Raw genomic sequence first — 20,464 nt, forward strand, 5'->3', positions numbered from 1 at the left:
CTAGCCTGGTTTGTGCACTCGAGCAAGTAGGGAAAGGACCTTACAAAGCCAGGGCACACAGGGTCACAGTAAATGAATGAACACAAACAGGTTCCATTATTTTTATTTCTGTAACCTTTAAATCCTGTCACAAACTAGATTTTGTTACAGCTGGATTTAGTAGAAACAGAGTACTCAAGTTCACTACTTTTTGAAAGACACAAAAAGGGAAAGGGAAATGACTTAGAAAAGGTTTTCATTAAAAAACCAGAAAAATCCCTCAACAAAAGCTAATCATTAAGTTTATTCTAATTGGTAATGGGTTTTATTACAATTAGCTGGTATTAAGTTTCTTGCTTAAATTCACAGATCTTTCCTTAAGTGTTACAGGATAAATGGATGAACTCGGCAGCACTTCATGACATAGCTAGCTGTTGGAACATTCCACAAAAAAAATGGAAAATGATTTTGTAAGAACATGAAGGCAACAATCTGCAGTCAACATTCTCAGATTTTCCAATTACTAAAAGTATATACAATTTTAGTGTAGAAAAATAAGTCAATTTTATAAAATCAAGCTTTTAGATTGAAAAGCACCCCCTTATTTTAACAGGCACAGAGATACTGAAAAATAGTTCTCAAAAATCCCACTAAATAGTTTATGGAAAGAAAAACATGCCCTTCTCGATCTTAAATGCAGTCAGTACTGGAACTCTTGAAAAACAGGTGACACACACTCCCTCAGCTGCTGGCCAGGGACTGGTGGATGGGTGGCTGAAAGCAGCGGACGTGCTCCACTGGTGTGCTCTCTCCATCACCTGACTTCAAGTACTTGTCCAAGATGGTGATTATCTCATCATTTAGAATCTGGAACTTGCGAATTCTTTCCACCATCTTCTTCAAAGGCTACAACAATTACAATTAGGATAGCTGTCATTTATTCTTCATGCTTCAAAATACCTCAGCATTTTCATATTAGAAAAATTATAGCCAACTATTGACACATACCATCTCTACTGCAACATTTCTCTGTTGGCTTCATGCTACTGTAGATTCATGTGTAAAACTTAAAGACCTGTTTATTCAACAGACTGGTATCAAGAACTATGGTGTCCTAAGAGCTAGAAATGTGAAGATGAAGCCCAGTAACCAACACAAGTAATTTCCAGTTATTGTGGACAGGGTGCTTTGATAGACCCTTCTGCTATAACTGGAGAAGGAAACAGCAACCCACTCCAGTATTCTTGCCTGGAGAATCCCATGGACAGAGGAGCTTGGTGGGCTACAGTCCACGGGTCGCAGTCGGATACGACTTCACTTTCACTTTCTGCTATAATGGGCTTCCCTCATATCTCATTAAAGAATCTGCCTGCAATGCAGGAGACCTAGGTTCAATCCCTGGGTTGGGAAGATCCCCTGGAGAAGGGAAAGGCTACCCACTCCTGTATTCTGGCCTGGAGAATTCCATGGGCTATTGGGGTTGCAAATAGTCGGACATGACTGGACGACACTTCCTGCTATAATAGAACTATGTTAAAAAACACAAAAACGAAAACAGAACAAACTTGAAAGTCTATTCCAGTTTAAAGCACTGCTGGTTTTGCCTATGCAAGAAGTGAGGGAAAAGCCAGGCTCCTCAGAGACAGATGCTACCAGCAGGGGCGGGATGAAGAGACAGGCTGGGCTTTAAGCAAAGTGGACTGCACTCCAAGGCTCTCCACCAAGCCTGGACCTCTTAGGAAGTTAAAAGTGGTTCCACATTGGTAGTAACTCTGGGAGATGAACAGTAAATGGAAATCCTGGGAGAAAGGCATCCCAAATTAGGTTCAACCAAACAAAAGCTGCCAAATAAAAATCCAATAAACAATGAAACATTTCAGAGTTTTAGATACCCCTTGAGGTCTCGGAACTGAAAAGTAAAGACTATGTGATGACTTATTTATGCATTTAGATGTATACAGAAACAAAAATGGAAAAAATTCTGTGAAGATAAAATTATCAATTACTACCAAGATGTGGAGAAGGAAATCAACATGTTAAATATAAACTAGTGACTTTCAAAAGTTAAAAACACAGCAGATCATACACGTGAAATCAGTTAAGTCAGTACTTGGGTACAGCCAGACAGCCAAGGAAATGGAGGTATGGGAGGTAGAGTGGCCCCTAAGATGTCCAAGTTCCAGTCCCTGGAGTCTGTAAATGCATTATTTTCCAATAGCAAAGGGGACCTTGCAAATACAGTTAGGTGGTTACAGACTTTAAAATAGGAAAAGTAGGATGGATTACCCAGGTGGATCCAATCTAATCATACTGAGCAGAGAACTTTCTCCAGCTGAAGACAGCAGAGACGCGGCACAAAATTAGATTAGTAGTGTGAGAGGGACTTGATCATATTGGCTGGAAGGGGCCATGTGGAAAGCATGAGAAGGGATGTGAGCTAAATAACCAGCAAGGAAATGGAGACCTTAGCTCTCCAATGGAATGGAGCTGAATGGAGGCAACCACCTGAATGAGTCTGGAAGTAGATCCATAACTAGAGGCTCCAGAAGGGAACACAGCCCTACAGACACACTGATAGTGGACTTGTGAAACAGTAAATGGAAGACCCAGCTGAGCCATGCTGTTCCCGACCTCTGACACAGAAAACTGAGAGATGTTAAGTACCACACAATTGCACTCATCTCACACGCTAGCAAAGTAATGCTCAAAATTCTCCAAGCCAGGCTTCAGCAATATGTGAACCGTGAACTACCAAATGTTCAAGCTGGTTTTAGAAAAGGCAGAGGAACCAGAGATCAAATTGCCAACATGTGCTAGATCATCGAAAAAGCAAGACAGTTCCAGAAAAACCTTTATTTCTGCTTTATTGACTATGCCAAAGCCTTTGACTGTGTGGATCACAATAAATTGTGGAAAATTCTGAGAGAGATGGGAAAACCAGACCACCTGACCTGCCTCTTGAGAAACCTGTATGCAGGTCAGGAAGCAACAATTAGAACTGGACATGGAACAGACTGATTCCAAATAGGAAAAGGAGTACACCAAGGCTGTATATTGTTACCCTGCTTATTTAACTTATATGCAGAGTACATCATGAGAAAGGCTGGGCTGGATGAAGCACAAGCTGGAATCAAGATTGCCAGGAGAAATATCAATAACCTGAGATATGCAGATGATAGCACCCTTATGGCAGAAAGTGAAGAGGAACTCTTGATGAAAGTGAGAGGAGAGTGAAAAAGTTGGCTTAAAGCTCAACATTCAGAAAATTAAGATCATGGCATCTGGTTCCATCACTTCATGGCAAATAGATGGGGAAACAGTGGCTGACTTTATTTTTTGGGGTTCCAAAATCACGGCAGATGGTGATTGCAGCCATGAAATTAAAAGACACTTAAACTCTTTGAAAGGAAAGTTTTGACCAACGTAGATAGCATATTAAAAAGCAGAGACATTACTTCGCCAACAAAGGTCCGTCTAGTCAAGGCTATGGTTCTTCCAGTAGTTACATGGATGTGAGAGTTGGACTGTAAAGAAACCTGAGCACCAAAGAATTGATGCTGTTGAACTGTGGTGTTGGAGAAGACTCTTGAGAGTCCCTTGGACTACAAGGAGATCCAACCAGTCCATCCTAAAGGAGATCAGTCCTGGGTGTTCATAGGACTGATGTTGAAGCAAAAACTCCAATATTTTGGCCACCAGATGCGAAGAGCTGACTCATTTGAAAAGTCCCTGATGTTGGGAAAGACTGAAGGCAGGAGAAGTGGATGACAGAGGATGAGATGGTTGGATAGCATCACCGACTCAATGGACATGGGTTTGGGTGGACTCCGGGGGTTGGCGATGGACAGGGAGGCCTGGCGTGCTGCAGTCCATGGGGATGCAAAGAGTCGGACACGACTGAGTGCCTAAACTGAAGTATAGACATGTCTAATGAAGTCCCCAAATGGAAGAAAAACTAAAATATTTGAAAAGATAATAAGTATTTTCTGGAATTCAATTACAAAGAATCCATAAAATGACAAACACAAAAAGATCTACATACCTTGAAAATAGAAGGAAAATGGAATCAGACTCCTTTGCTTACTAATTCTATTTAGATTCATTTGGGGAGTGAAAAGAAAGTTTCATTTGGTGGCACCTTTTGTCCTCAGATGAGGAACATTCATAGGGGAAAAAAAAAAAACAACTTTACATTAATAGAAAACGTCTATCTTCGTGAAGCTTCCACATACCACATTTTTGATGATTTCGTCTTTGCCATCGTGTTTCTGGACTTTGAGCAGATGGTAGCAGAAATCCAGCACAGCAAAGCGGCGCTGCTGCCCAAGCAGCGCAATGATCATGCAGCCAGCCCAGTGGAGCCCATCGCCAAAGCACTGCCTGGAGACAAGAAGCAGGAGGTGGAACGGGCGACCAGACGCCAGCGGCCAAACCACCTGTGTGTCCCGCAGGGCATGATGAGCAGAGCTGTGTCCCTGGTTTGGTAAACACCTCTTTGGGGTTCCTCTGGCAAACTGTTTCTGAACCTCTTTTTAGATCAAGGCCCTGCCATGAAGAATGAGTTCATGAAGTGTTGGTGGTCCTCCTGTCTAGCAAAATACACACCTGACTTGCAGAAGTCTCCATGAGTTCAGAAAACTCCAGAAGCCCAGCCCTGAGGCATTTCCTAGGTATCAGGTAACAGCCCCTACTTAAGCTGCTTTATTGCAGCTCAGCAATATGGGGATCCATTTCCAGAGGAAAGTGGTTCTCTGCATGAGCCTAACGCCGGCTTCTCTCCCATCTCCCCTCCCTGAGCACTCACTTACTCGACTGTAAACTCGTGTGTTCCCACAGGAATGCAGTAGACAAACTGCATGGCACTCCACAGTCTGTGAAACTCAACACAGTCATCTACGTGCATGACCCCGTTGCTGGGCAGAGGCCCGCGCCAGATGGAGTCATCCAGAAAGGTCCGGATCCGGGTCAGGATGACTTCAAACATGGACAGGCCACAGCAGAGACGCTCCTTTGTCAGCAGGTCCCCCTCTCTCGCTATTGCAATTTGCTGTAAAAGGACAAAATGTCACAGGCACGGCAGGCAGCTAGAATGAGGAAGTCAAAGTGCTCCAGTATTGTTTTGGACTCACTGGAAACTATCACACCTTGCAGAAGAGGGTTTTTAAAAATAAACATCGACAAAATGCATCAGCTATTACTTATATGTCTTATCAGACAAAATAGAACTGTCAAGCACAGTTGTTCTTAAGGGAGAGATTTACCTCGTGAGGACATTTGGCAACATGTGGAGATACTTTTGGTTTTCATAGCTTGTGAGTCTAATGGCATCTAGTGGGTAGAGGCCAGGGATGCTGCTAAATGTCCTACAATTCATAGGACAGCCCCCCAACGAATTATCTCATCCAAAATGGCAACAGGTTGAGAGACTCTGATGTAGCTAGCTTAAGTTCCTCCCTGCCTCCTGTTCTTAAAAACCGATGAGAAAGCTTTCTTCATGAAGGGATGGACAACAAAAACAGCGATGTTTACTGTGCACGCCTCACCTGCCACGTGGTGTTCTGCATCCTTTCACGTGTTAGCTCATTCAAACTGCCCAGCCACCCTGTGACAAGGTCCTACTATAAAACTCAATTGGGAAACTCAGGCCTGAGTAGCTGAGCAGGCCCATGCAATCTCTTGATGCCTGAGGACGAGGTCTCACCCAGAGTCCATCCACCCTGCCAAGGACCAGCCCAACTGGGCGCCCAGCTCACAGCAGCATTTTGCATTACCTGTGGAGTTCCCAGTCTTTCGATCAGAGGGACAAGGTGCAGTGGGGCGTACTTTGATTCTAGTCTTTTCATTTTGGCATCAAGTCTCTCTCCCTCTACAGTGGAAAAAAATATTTTATACTCTATTCCTTGTATGAATAACAATTGCATAAGTTTAATTTTGTAAAAAAAAAAAAAAGAAAAACCCAAATGAAAAATATTTAACATTATGCATAGAGGTTCTCTTTGAAAATTCTTTTATGGAACTGGCTCATCAGCTATTTTAACTCAAACAGAGAACTGAGTCTTTGCTCAACATTCAAACTTTTAAAAACTTACTGAAAAATCCAAATGTAGTCAAAAACAGCACAGTACAATGAATCCTCTGTGACTATCTGTTGCTACAATCATGAGCTCATGGCATTCTTCTTTCATATATACCTAATACCCCTGCTCCCATGCTATTCTGAAACAATCAAGATACAGCATTTCCATCCTAAATACTTCCTTTATTCAGTATTCATTTAACTATATTATATTACTTCCAGGATGTGACTGAACAGGAAGCAAACTCAAAGCTGGCTTTTTAACTAAAGAGAACTCTCTGGCAACACAGACGTGTGTCCCTACCCTGGTCAGAGGACTGGCTCACCTTTCACATGGACCCTTGGCAAGATGTTCTGGAAAGGGGCTGCGTGCAGCAGGTCACATACTTCTTCTAGAGACTAGAACAATGAAAAAGAAGGCTGCATGAAGAATCTCATCTCACAGTAGAGATGGACAAAGAAATCGGATGCTGAAAACAAGGCACATCTTTGTCATTTTGTGTAAAATAAACACTGCGAGCAGACTGCCCAACAGGAGTCTCTGCGCTCGTGGAGCTGTCCCTTGCTGTTCTGGCCACGTAGCTACCAGCAACATGTGGGGATTAAGTACCTGGAATGTGGCTAAGGAACTGAATTTTCATTTTTAGTTACTCAATTTTCATTTTGATTAATTTAAACACAGACCAGAGATCAAATTGAAAAAGCAGGAAAATTCCAGAGAAACAACTACTTCTGCTTTATTGACTATGCCAGAAGCCTTTGACTGTGTGGATCACAAGAAACTGTGGAAAATTCTTAAAGAGATGGGAATACCAGATGACCTTAACTGCCTCCTGAGAAATCTGTATGCAGGTCAAGAAGCAACAGTTAGAACTGGACAAGGAACAATGGACTGGTTCAAAATTGGGAAAGGAGTATGTCAAGTCTGAATATTGTCACCCTGCTTATTTAACTTATATGCAGAGTACAACATGCAAAATGCCAGGCTGGATGAAGCACAAGCTGGAATCAAGATTGCCTGGAGAAGTATCAATAACCTCAGATATGCAGATGACACCACCCTTATGGAAAAAAGCAAAGAGGAACTAAACAGCCTCTTGATGAGAATGAAAGAGGAGAGTGAAAAAGCTGGCTTAAAACTCAACATTCAAAAAACTAAGATTATGGCATCTGGACCCATCACTTCATGGCAAATAGATGAGGAAACAGTGTCAGACTTTATTTTCTTGAGCTCCAAAATCACTGCAGATGGTGACTGCAGTCATGAAATTAAAAGACTCTTGCTCCTTGCAGGAAAACCTAGACAGCATATTAAAAAGCAGATTGTGATTTCTTTACTGACAAAGGTCCATCTAGTCAAGGCTGTAGTTTTTCCAGTAGTCATGGTTGGATGTGAGAGTTGGACTGTGAAAAAGCTGAGCACTGAAGAATTGATACTTTTGAACTGTGGTTTTGGAGAAGACTCTGGAGAGTCCCTTGAACTGCAAGGAGATCCAACCAGTCCATCCTAAGGGAAATCAGTCCTGAATATTCACTGGAAGGACTGATGTTGAAGCTGAAACTCCAATACTTTGGCCATCTGATACAAAGAGCTGATTCACTGGAAAAGCCCCTGATGCTGGGAAACATTGAAGGAAGGAGAAGGGGACAACAGAGGATGAGATGGTTGGATGGCATCACTGACTGGATGGACATAAGTTTGAGCCAGCTCCGGGAGTTGGGGATGGACAGGGAAGCCTGGAGTGCTGCAGTCCATGCGGCTGCAGTCAGACACGACTGAACGACTGAACTGAAACACAGACAGGACTGAGCACTGTGCCTTTGTCTTTAGGGTCTCTCAGCCGTCCCTGCAGAGCCAGGAAGCAGGTGCCTCCTTTGTAAACAAAGAGCAGGAGGCAGAAGGAAGGGGCACCGTTGGCCATTCCCCGCTGAGCCTAAAAGAAGAGTCTAAGCAGTCGCTCTGAACCTGTTGTTGGATCACAAATTCCTTTAAACAGGCAATAAAACCCCACACTACATAAAACCTGTTCTCCAGAACAATGCAATGTAGGAAGAAAGCTTACTTCCAATATCACAGGGGTTTCACAACATCTAAAACTCCACCATGAACCCAAAAATGGTCAAGAAGGGTGCCCGTCCCTAGTTGGAGGGCCCATAAACAAGGGAAACTCCTTAGACAGCAGTGTGCTCACCACAGGGCAAAAAGACAGGAAATGAGAATGGGCTCTCCTGCCTCCTACTCTACATCCATCCTAAAATCTTGATAAAACAAACTGCTAAACAAAGAAATGGTTATCAGAGAATCAAAACATACTGACTGATAAGAGTTTCCTTTCTGAGGATCTCCACAAAGATGACAGCAAAACTAAGACCAAGAGGAGGAAGAGAAGGCTTTCTGTACCATCATGTAAAAGTCCTGTTATCGCCTAACATAAGCCTGGAAGAGCAGTCAGTCAGAGACCTGCTCCTCCAGAACCCTCCAAAAGGAGGCTGACCCCCTCCTCCACACCTCCTGTGCCCAAGTCCAGAAAGAACACACGCTCTTCACACAGAAGGAAGGCATCAGACGGTGAAGGACTACCACGCAGACACAGACCAGCGAGTAATGTCTGTGGGGTATCACGCAGCTGAAAAAGGCTGACGACTGTCACCACTTACTAATGTGCAATGATCTCCAGATTTACTGTCAAGTGAAAAAGGGAACGCAGAGATGGGTGTGGATACACACGGATGAGATACTGCACTTTATGTATGTGTTCAGGAAAAGTCATACGTGAAGGGACTTTTCCTGTATTAAATATTGAAAATTCATGACGAGTGATTACTATTTACAGGAATTTCCCTCACTTATCTTGTGTATTTAGGTGAAAGATCCAGTTCTCCCTCAGCTGTTCCTGGAGCAAGGCTGCCCTGGACACCAGCTCCTTGGGGAGCTGCCTGTTGGCCCAGCACCACCAGTCCTGCTGCAGGGAGCAGCTGGGCTGAGTCGCAGGCAGGGGGACAGCAAGGGCCTGGGGGCTGCCCGCCTTTGGCACCACATGGAAAAGGTCTTCTGCGAGCAGAGTGGCAGAGTAGAGTCTGGAAGATGCAGGTCCTGACCAGAGACTGTACCCTGCACCCGAACTTGGGCTCCCTGACATGAGAGCCAACATATCTTTTTCGAGTAAGCAGGTATTAGGTGCCTAGCCCACTGGCCCAGCCCCTCAAGCCTGCAGTCTGACTGCCACACCCTGCACAGTGTATGCAACACCCTGGCCCAGGTCATTGCAAAACACACCTTGCCTCTGCCAAGGTGCCAAGGCTCCAGAGAGAGAAGAGACTGCTTTAAGAAGTAACAGAGCAAAGATCTCCCCAGACAGAGCTAGAAATTTAACACAACTCCCACTGAAATATCAGTGTATTTGGCCCAAGGTGATTCTCGTACTTTCAGAGCAGAGCAAAGATCCACAAAGAGGCAGCATGTGCTTAAAGAAGAATACGGTAAGGAGCATGTCCTACCGGGGGTTAACACTTTAGTTAGAGCTACCATGAGTAAGACAACATGTTAAAAGCCGTGGACAGACACAGACCAGTAGAATGAGGAAGAAAATCAGGAGACAGACTAGCACATCCACAGAAAGCGGAAGGGTGACAGAGGGATCCTGCTGACCAACAAGGAAAGGAGTCTTCCTTCAGTCACTGGAGAAGGAACAACTGGTGACCCATGAGGAAAAAAGAATCTTCATCCACATCTCACGTTACACACAAAAACCAACTCCAGAAGGATTATAATCTTTAATGTAGAAACAAAACCTAAAATCTTTAGAAGAAAATATGAAAGAATGTCTTTATGATTCCTAGAGAGGAAAGGCCTTCTTTGAAGAGATACAAGAAGTGCTTGTACACAAGAACCATAGAAAAGAGACTCTAGTCAAATTAGAGTGAAAAGACAAGCTAAAATCAGGGCTTCCTTGGTGGCTCAGCGGTAAAGAATCCACCTGCCGATGCACAAGTTCGATACCTGGGTTGAAAAGATCCCCTGGAGAAGTAAATGGCAACCCACTGCAGTATTCTTGCCTGGAGAATCCTATGGACAGGGGAGCCTGTTGGGCTGTAGTCCAAGGGGTCACAAAAAAGAATCGGACACGACCGAGCAATACACAACAATATAGCATTTACGTGTAACACACAGAAGATACACAAGTTGTAGTAAAACGGACAAGATACAAACGGAACATTTAACAGAAGGAGAGCCCAGCAGCAGCGAAGACGCCCAGCTCCGCAGTCCTCACTGAAAGGCAGAGTGAGGCCACCTCAAGAGGGCTCTGGGTGCAGAGCGGTAGTCAGCTGACGACCTACAGGGACAGAGGGAGAGGCCGAAGGACACCCCCAGCAGGCAGGCAGTGGGACTGTGCGTGCCCATGCTGGGCTCCCAGCGCTTGCTTTCTTATGCTGTCCACCTCAGCAGGCATGGGCCATGTGTACCTATTTCGATGTAAAAAATTAAAATTCAATGACATTTAAAACCCTGTTCTTTAGTCACATGGAGCCCCACTCTGAGGTCTCAACAGCCTCAGCTATGGAATTTTCCATCACAAACAGTTCTCCCGGGCAGCAGCTTTATACATTATGTGTATGTCGTATATGTTAATTTAGATGCAGTAAATACTATATAATAAAACATTCTTACAATATTCATACAGTAAAACATTCTTAAATGAACTACTGCATTTTTGTTTTTCAATTGTAGGGAACAAATTCAAAAGTCTAAATAACCATGAAAAAAAGAAAAGTGCTTTACAACACTTGCTCTCCTTCCCCCATTAAATAACGCCAGTAAATCAAGCACCTAAAGAATGGCCTCTTCTGTCATCCATGAGGAGGAAGGGGCTTGGTAGGATGCGGGCCACAGTGGCGCTGGGCACTCACCAGGCTCTGCTCTATGAGCAGGCAGAAGAGCACAGCGTTGCCCACCTCCCGCAGGTTCTGGAAGCACACCGTTTTCAGCTCCGCATACTCAACTATGTCCTTCAGCTGGTGGTGGAAGAACTCCAGGATGCCTGAAGTGGGAGAGAATGAGTGTGGGGCTGGGAGAGGCTCGAGGGAGGGAGCGTGACAGTGCGCAGCCTGGGTCCACGGCCGGAAGCACCCGTGCTGACAGAAGACTCTGACACCGCCATCCTGCCCACCAAGGAGATGGCTGTGTCCCCTGTTCCACCGCCTGCATCCTGGTCCTCAGCTCCAAAGCCTGCCAACCCAGTCCAGGCACAGCTTGTTCTTCTGTGCCGTGCAGATATTGTGTTATTTTCACAAACTGAAGGTCTGTGGCACTCCTGTGTCAAACCAATCTATAGGTGCCATTTTCCCCGTAGCATCTGTTCACTTCATGTTTCTATATCAGATTTTGATAATTCCCGCAATATTTTAAATTTTTTCATCATTATATTTGTCATGGTGATCTGGGATCTTTGATGTTATTATTGCAAAAAGGTCACAACTTGCTAAAGGTTCAGATGATGGCTAGCATTTTTTAGCAATGATGCGTTTTAAATTAAGACACTTAGTTTTATTTATTTATTATGGCTGTGCTGGGTCTTCATTGCTGCACTCAGGCTTTCTCTAGTTGTGGCGAGCAGGGAATACTCCTCATTGCAGCGTGCAGGCTTCTCATTCTGGTGGCTTTTCTTTTTCTGGAGCATGGGCCCCAGAGTGAGGGCTCAGCAGCGTGCCACACTGTCTTAGTTGCTTCAGGGCATGTGGGATCCTCCTGGGCCAGGGATCAAATCTGTGTCCCCTGCACTGGCAGGTGGATTCTTTACCACTGGACCACCAGGGAAGTCCAAGATATGGATGTTTTAAAAGGAGTATCTTGTGTTACTGCACACTTAATATAGACTATAGCACGTACAAACATAACTTTATATGCATCAGGAAATAAAAAAATTCATATGGCTTGCTTTATTGTGATAATTTGCAGCTGGTTGGAACCAGATCTGCAACATCTCTGAGGTCTGTGTATACCTTCAGAGGAGGCATCATGTTGCAATAAATGAGCAAGACCACAGTCATCTCCAGCAGAGGTAGAAAAGGAATTTGATAAAATTCAAAATCCCTTCACAGGCATAGAAAGGAACGTATTTAATCTAATAAAGGACATCTACCAAAACCCTGTAGCTAACATCATACTCAGTGGTGAATCTGCATGCCTTCTCCCAGAGCTCCAGAGAAAGACAGCATCTTCACCACTGTCCTGGAGGTTCTGGATGTTGTCATAAGGCAGGAAAAGACACGAAGCATAAAGTCTAGGAAGCACTCTATCCATTCACTGCTGACACAGTCAAAATCCCTGAGCTGACTCCAGAATTTATAGTCATACAGAAGACCCAGAACAGGCAAAACAACACTGAGAAAAATGCTGGATACTTAAAGAGATTTCAGACCTCTCATCCCATCAGGTCAGGCCCTGAGTGCTGTTCCACAATGACCCCACAGCCCTGCCTGCCTGAGAGACCATCCTTTCCTCTTGGTGGTCCACCCCACAATGAGCATGAGTGCAGGGGTACTTCCAGCAACATGGCACTATTTCCACAGTGGTGCCATGCCAGCTGGGTGAGGACATGTGGAAACCAGCCCAGAAGTCCACAGCTCTCCTGCAGACCAGGTCTGGATTTGGCTTAAATGGCTTTGTCTTTGACATTTAAAATATCCACCCCTAATAAGGATCTGAGCACCAGTTTTATTATCCCAACATTACCCATCTACTTTCTGAGATTTTCCCTAAGCCAGGACAGACCAATGGTTATTCCCTTCCCAGTGGCTAAATGGGTCACCCCACTGTCTCCTCCAACACCAACAGCAGCCTTGGGTGGTGCCAGGAACACCCAGGGGCTCAACCACACCAGCCAACTGCCTATCAGGACAGTATCTCACCGGTGATCAACAAGATAGTTTTCCAGCTTTCAATAAAGTATTAACAGATATGAGATAAAAGCCAGCTTTGTTAAGAGCAAAGGTTCTTGTAGTTCAATTTTATCACAAACAAAGCTCTCTGAGGTCATGAAGGTTATCCAGGAAGAAAGCCCCAAATCCACTCTGGTCAGGTCACATAGGTTCGTCTGGCACCCCAAAGACCACATCTGCCTGAGGGCCCTGCAGCTGGCCAGTCAGTGAGATAGGAGGCTGCCGGGCAGAGACAGACAAGCTGCACTGTCGGGGCAGTGAGCCCCTCCACGGGCTCCCCTGCAGCCTGGGCTGCTGAGCTAGCAGGCAGTTGGACCAGGCAGTGGCGCTCCCTGCCTCCCCCACCGGTGATTTGCAAGATCCTGGTATTGCAGGAGAACCAAGGTGCACGGGGCTCACAGCGCTGTCACCCCCTACCCAGCTCTCCCACCCTTGCACACCTGCTCTTGGTTGAAAGGCAGGTTTGTTCTGTTGGAAACAATCAGGTTCTGGTTGGGCTTCCCACCTTCTCCCACTTGGGGAAGGCAGATCTGATCCTTACCAGTAATTTCCAACTTGATTTCCCTTAAGTGACCTAGGGCTGACACTGCCCCTCCCTGTACGCCCCAGAGGGACGCCGTGCTCACCCGGGGAGCCGTACTCATGTCGCGGCAGCCGGCAGACCTTGGGCATCACCTCCATCAGCGTCTTCACATACTGTAGGATTGTGCCTTGCAGCTGTGAGAGATGGTCTGTGTCAACCACCAGCCACATTACCCTGCAGGCTGTCGGTGCGATGGAGACTTTTGAAAACGAATTTGTTAGTAAAATGCACGGTAATGACCCAGGACTGAGAATCACTTTGGCTGGAAAGGAAATCTCACACATGGAAGGAAAGCAACCTCAATGGGAGTGGGCAGCCCCTCGCCACACAGGAACTGGGTGCAGAATCCTCCCTCCAACCCTGGGAAGGAAGCCCACCAGAGGGAAACATACCAGGCTTTTGACCACCTTCAGCAGCTCTTCCATGACCACTGCAATGCCCTGGTAGCCAAGCAGCCGGCAAATGACCTGGAAGTGCGGGGGCCCCACAAAGTTCCGGTAGCTCCCATAGATGCTCGAATAGGCCAGGTTTAAAGCCTAGGGGCAGAGAACATTAGTGCTTGATGAAGCTGCCCAGTCTTCAGTGTAGCCCCATGCACACATGAAAATGAAGAATCCACATCTACATGCATTAGCACACAGTGGATCCAGAGAACCTGTCAGACTGCCCTTCATTGGTATCTATGTTTTCAACCTGAAGACATGGAAACAAGCTCACTAAAACAGAAGGAAGAAAACAAAACCATTTGGTCTTCCAACATCTATTAAACTGCCAGTCCTACAGAAGATATTTTGAGGTCCTGGAATGAGAAATGAATGTATCTGAGAAGCTCACTGCTGCCCCCGTATTACTGCTCCCCGTCTCCTAAAGGAGACGCTTGGCAATAGGTTCTGATGGGACAGTGGGTACCAGGGAGCTGGAGACCGCAGCCCCCGCATGGTGGGCAGGCAAGAAAGGTAGGCAGGGTAGTTTCTGGTAAGATCAGGCCTCAAGTTTGTCTAAGGACGCAGGCGCACACCCATCGCGGCAACTCCTCATGTTAAGCATTCAGTGCTATGTTAAGCATTCACTCTCAGCACTTCTTTAGCTGCACCCTGCAAATTCTGATTTACTTCCTTTGAGACTTCCTCTTGCCCTAAGGAACACTTAGAAATATGTTAATTTCAGCGTCTGGAGATTTTCTTGTCATCTCTTTGTTACTGATTTCAAGTTTGAGTTCACTGTGGTCAGATAACACTCTGTAATATTTTGATTCTTTGAATTCTGTTGAGGTTGTTTTAATGCCCAGTATATGCCGAGGTTGCTTTAATGCCCAGGATATGGTCTATCTTGAGAATGCTCCATGGGTACTTGAAAAGAATGTGTGTTCTGCTATTGTTGGGTGAAGTGTTCTACACGTGTCCATGAGATCCTGTTGGTTGATGGTGTTCATTCTTCTTTGTTGCTGATTTTCTGTATACTTATTCTTTTGATTACTAAGTGAGAGGAAAGTTGACCTCCCCAACTACAACTATGGAGTTGTTCATTTCTCCTTTCACTTATATCAGTTTTTGCTTCAAGTATTTTGAAACTGTTGTTTGCATTTCAGATTGCTATATCTTCTTGGTTGCTTGACCTTCTTCTCATTATGTTATGTCCCTCCCTCTTTGCCCCTGATGTGTGGTACATCTTTTTCCATCCTTTTACTTTTAATTTACTTATATCATTGACTTGAAGTGAATTTCTTATGCAGTCATACTTTCTAATCCACAGTCAATCTCTGCCTTTGAACTGTCTTTAGACTACTTACATATAATACATTTACAAATAATGCAATTATCGATTTTTAAGTAGGCTCTTTCTTCTTCTCTTCCTGTGGGTCACTTAGACATTTTCTGGAATTCTGTTGTGACGTAACTGTGGTATTTTTGAGAGCATCTCTTTGCACAGGTCTTTCAGTGATGTTCCAAGTTTTACATTATATGTGAGTTAATCTATGAGCTTCCCTGGTGGTTCAGATAGTAAAGAATCTACCTGCAATGCAGGAGAGCCAGGTTCGATCCCTGGGTTGGGAAATCCCCTGGAGAAGGGGATGGCTACCTAATCCAGTATTCTTGCCTGGAGAATTTCATGAACAGAGGATGTAATGTATATGTTATATTATACATTATGTAAGTTATAGGTTATAGAAGTTACCACTTTTGAATGAAGTGTTTTAGGATTTATCCTTTTAGGTCTCTGTATTCTTTCCCCTTCCCCTCTTATAATTGTCTTAAATATTTCCTCTACAGACACAGAGAACTACATCAGGACAAGAAGATTCTGAAGACCTGGACTAGCAAGTCTGGTTGTTCAGCTCTGAATGAATATCCTCAGGAGCTGTTGTTGTTCAGTTGCTAAGTAGTGTCCAACTCTTTGTGACCCCATCGAGTGTAGCACGCCAGGCTTCCGTGTCCTTCACTATCTCTGAGAGTTTGCTCAAATTCATGTCTACTGGTGCCATCTAACTGTCTCGTCCTCTGCCTCTGTCTCATACCCTCCTTTTGCCTTCAATCTTTCCAAGCATCAAGGTCTTTTCCAATGAGTCAGCCTCTTCACATCAGGTGACCAAAGTGTTGGACCTTAATCTTCAGCATCAGTCCTTCCAATGAATATTTAGGGTTGGTTTCCTTTAGGATCTCCTTGCAGTCCAAGGGAATCTCAAGAGTCTTCTCCAGCACCGCAGTTCAAAAGAATCAATACTTCAGCGCTCAGCCTTCTTTATGGTCCAACTCATATTTGTACATAACTACTGGAAAAACCATAGCTTTAACTATATGGACTTTTTTCGGCAAAGTGATGTCTCTGCTTTTTAATGTGCTGTCTAGATTTGTCATAGCTTTCCTTCCAAGGAGAAAGCGTGAAACCTCTCATCAGTCATCAACTCTCAGGGGATCATTCTATCCTCAAGGCTTATGGAGGCTGTTCTAGGTGTTTCCTTTTTCGCCTGAGCAATGAACTCTACATTCTGAGCCATGGACATCTAGAATCTCACTGCCTCTCAAAAGAACCTGTTCTAGAGTGACTACACTTGAACCAAAAGGAAAACTAGGATATCACACCTTGTTTCTTATATGAGTAGAAAGCTGGAAACCTACTGACATGTAAAATCAGGCTTTTCCTGGCTCTGTTCCTGGAGGCTGGCTTTTCCTGGAGCGCCAGAGATTGGTGGCACAACCTGCATTTTTCTTTTCTTTTTTTGGCTGCAACACCTGGCATGTGGGATCCTAGTTCCCTGATCAGGGATTGAACCAGTGCTCTCTGCAGTGGAAGCGCAGTCTTAACCACTGGACCACCAGGGAAGTCCCAGAACTTTCTCTCTGCTCTTTTCTGATGTGGATTCCAGAAGTAGTCATCCTCATGGAATAAATGACAATAATAAATATCCCATCAAAAAAAAACCAGGGTTTTGTGACAATGACATGTGTTCTATCTGCTTTGCATCACATAAAATGTGTCTCTGATAGTCGTGAACTGTCCCAGAAGAGGGATACTCAAATACTTCCGGCTATAGTAAAAGCACATTAAAAAATAAATACATTCCCTATTCTTCACAATGTTTAAAGTATAAGCCCTGTTAATTTTACCAGTGATGATGTACAGTAAACTTACTCTCCTGAAGTATTGTTTTCATTATACTGGCAAGTGGAAAATTATAGTTAGAAAGTTACATTCCACTTGAAATGTTTGAGACAGCTGCTAAATAATTTCCTGTGTGTTACTTCCTAATGTTATGGTGCAGGTCTGTTTTGTTTCTCATCCTGCATATTGCATATTCTCCCCACCCCATCTCCTTCAATACACCCAAACTGTACAGTTAGTGTTTATGTACAGGAACACTCCTTGGGAGGCAAGTGTTGAAGATGGCAGAGGATCAATTTGGCAAAGAAGCTGGATCTGTTACTCGCCACTTTGAAAAAAACCTACTCAAGCAAAAACACCTATGTGATTCCTCTTCTAGGAAGCCTGATTCTTCTTGTCTTCTGCTCACCTTTGTTGTTGTTGTTCAGTCATGAAATCATGTCTGACTCTCTACAACCCCATGGACTGACTGTAGTTCACCAGTCTCCTCTGCCCTCTACTTATCTCCTGAAATTTGCACAAATTCATGTCCATTGAATCGGTGATGCTAGAATTATGTCAGAATCACACTGTTGTTGCTATGTTGCTTCCAACTCTTTGTGACTTCATGGACTGCAGCACACCAGGCTCCTCTGTCCTCCACTATGTCCTGGAGTTTGCTCAAATTAATATCCATTGAAATGGTGATGCTCTCTGACCATCTCATCCTCTGTTGCCCCTTTCTCCTCCTGCCTTCAATCTTTCCCAGCATCAGGGTCTTTTCCAATGAGTTGGCTCTTCACATCAGGTGGCCAAAGTATTGGATCTTCAGCTTCAGTATCAGTCCTTCCAATGAATATTAAGGGTTGATTTCCTTTAGGACTGACTGGTTTGATCTTCTTGCAGTCCAGGCGAATCACATAGCATGTTAAAGTCTGAGAGCACCGCTGTAGAATTGTTTCACACAGATATATCTTCTTTTTCCTGAATTTGCCCCAAACAAAGCATGGCAGTGTCATTTCATTACCCAAAGACAATGACACCATCCTGAATCTATTTGAAACTTGTGAGTTCAGCTCACTGGCACTAAAGATAATCAAGCTATTATTCCTGATTTCATCTTTGGCATCTGAACATACTCTCGTCAGCAAGGGGTGGCCGTGGACTGGTTTCCAAGGTTGGGAGGGAGTGCAAACATGAGCACAGTTTTGTTGTTTAGTCACTAAGTTGTGTCTGACTCTTTTGTGACTCCCATGGACTACAGCCCACCAGGTTCCTCGTTCCATGGAATTTCACCGGCAAGAAAACTGGAGCGGGCTGCCACTTCCTTTTCTAGAAATTTCTATCTTAATCACCAAAGTTTCTAGTTCTGTCTTCAAAAATTACATAAAACTTCTTTTAGTTCCAAGGGGGTTAAACGCTGTATTTTAATTCCAAAAGGAGGTGCATTAGAGGACTTATTCTTGTCCTTTTAAAGTTATCCACTTCATGCCCTTACCAAGTGGTGGAGGAGCAAGGCTGAACCCACACATGAGCCCAAACTGTATTATCTACCCCTTTCCAAGGTGGAAACACTGCTGCACATCTGAGTTCCACTACATCTGCAGTGAGAGGATGGAAATGAAAGGCTCACACTCTAAAGAGGCTTCCAACCTCCCAATTTAAAGGGTGGGCTGGGTACCCAGCTTCACCCCACCAGCAGCTCAGACACCGTGACAATGCTTTCCTGGGCAGTCCCAGAGCATGGACGTCACCTGGGCGTGGGGAAGAGGCAGAGTCTTGGGCCTCATGTCCCACCCCACCCATCACCTGTCCTACCTGCACAGCTGCTCAGCAGCAGTACTGAGCAGGGGGCTTTCATCTCTAACCCCCCAGGCCTGAACCTGTGAGGCAGGTGCTGTGGTCAGTTAAGTCTGCTGCCATGCTTTTTATGATGATGATGTATTATTGCCCCTGTAACATACTTCACTTTGTACTTGTCTGACTTATTTCCTTAGGAGTCTGACTTCCTACAAGTGAGAATATTTAAATACTGATGAATACAGACGGCCTCCTAGGATTCTGTGTACTCCTACAGCCACACTTAAGGCAGCACTACATTACAATTTAGAAAGGTGCTAACTGAAGGATACAATCATGTTTCGTATGTGGCATGATGTGTGTGTGTACTTAGTCACTCAGTCATGTCTTTGCTACTCTATGGACTGTAGCCTGCCAGGCTTCTCTGTCCATGGGATTCTCCAACATAAGAATACTGGAGTGGGTTGCCATTTTTTCCTCCAGAGGATTTTCCCAACCAAGAGCTCAAACCTGCATCTCCTGCATTGGCAGGCAGATTCTTTACCACTGAGCCACCTGGAAAGCCCTATGTGGCATACATTTAAATTATTGCAACTAAACTGATTCAAACTAAACTTCAAAATACACTTTACTGTGAACTTAAAAATCATAATATAATATAAATAGAAAAGAACTTACCTTTGATCCATGCAAATACTGAGGTTGTGCGTTTGGCTGTTTATCTCGTTGAAATTCTTGAGAAAATGGTAATACTGTCCGAACAAATCTAAACAAGATTTTAAAAGAGAAAGAAAATCAAAAATTTAATGGTACTTCTTTAAAATTGAGAACTTTTCTATTACTCATCAATTAACTCTTTCTCCCAATTAATCATCACATAGGAAATCAAAACCCATATTAGGAATGAGCTATAAATACTCTGAAGTTTGATAAATGTACTCAAAGTTCAAAGAAACAGAGTGAGAACACCAGGGCCCTTCTAGAACATAAAGAGAGTCTCCAGAGTGGGCGCCAGAGCCATTTCAGGCCTCATTCATCTTCTAAAAAGGGGCCTGTGGACACAGCAATGATGCCAGGGGACAGCAGTCGGAAGGCAGATTTGGGCAGTGATGTGGTCACTTAGGTCACTAGGTACGAACTAACAGAAGATGAGTCCAAAAACACACTTGCAGAGCCAAGAGACTGTGGCTTCATAATGGATTAGGAGCCACTGAAAATGAAACAGTTGGATCTTAAAGCAGAAATATCAAAATTGACTAAGTTTCATCAGAAGGGTTCATTTAAACATATTAAACTCTCACAAAGAAGCATGATAAAAAACAAGTCATAGATACTAAAAAACTATAGTCATCAAGACAGTATGGAACTGGCACAAAAACAGAAATATAGACCAATGGAACAAGATGGAAAGCCCAGAAATAAACCCATGCACCTATGGGTACCTTATTTTTGACAAAGGAAGCAAGAATATACAATGGGGCAAAGACAGCCTCTTCAATAAATGTGGC

The 20,464-nt window shown here is 44.2% G+C and overlaps 1 protein-coding gene across 1 annotated transcript in view; it reads right to left on the reverse strand.

Annotated features, from left to right (window-relative positions):
• Positions 1-86: 86 nt before the first annotated feature.
• CYFIP1 (cytoplasmic FMR1 interacting protein 1) overlaps positions 87-20,464 on the reverse strand; it is a 107,800-nt gene continuing 87,422 nt past the window's right edge. The window contains 9 exon segments of the mRNA XM_055571830.1: positions 87-885; positions 4,212-4,359; positions 4,788-5,026; positions 5,751-5,845; positions 6,382-6,454; positions 10,964-11,094; positions 13,621-13,711; positions 13,970-14,113; positions 19,635-19,722. Coding sequence (XP_055427805.1) covers positions 721-885; positions 4,212-4,359; positions 4,788-5,026; positions 5,751-5,845; positions 6,382-6,454; positions 10,964-11,094; positions 13,621-13,711; positions 13,970-14,113; positions 19,635-19,722 — 1,174 coding nt within the window. The 3' untranslated portion in view covers positions 87-720.

Source organism: Bubalus kerabau, chromosome 3 (assembly GCF_029407905.1).
Source record: "Bubalus kerabau isolate K-KA32 ecotype Philippines breed swamp buffalo chromosome 3, PCC_UOA_SB_1v2, whole genome shotgun sequence".
Lineage (NCBI taxonomy): Eukaryota > Metazoa > Chordata > Mammalia > Artiodactyla > Bovidae > Bubalus > Bubalus kerabau.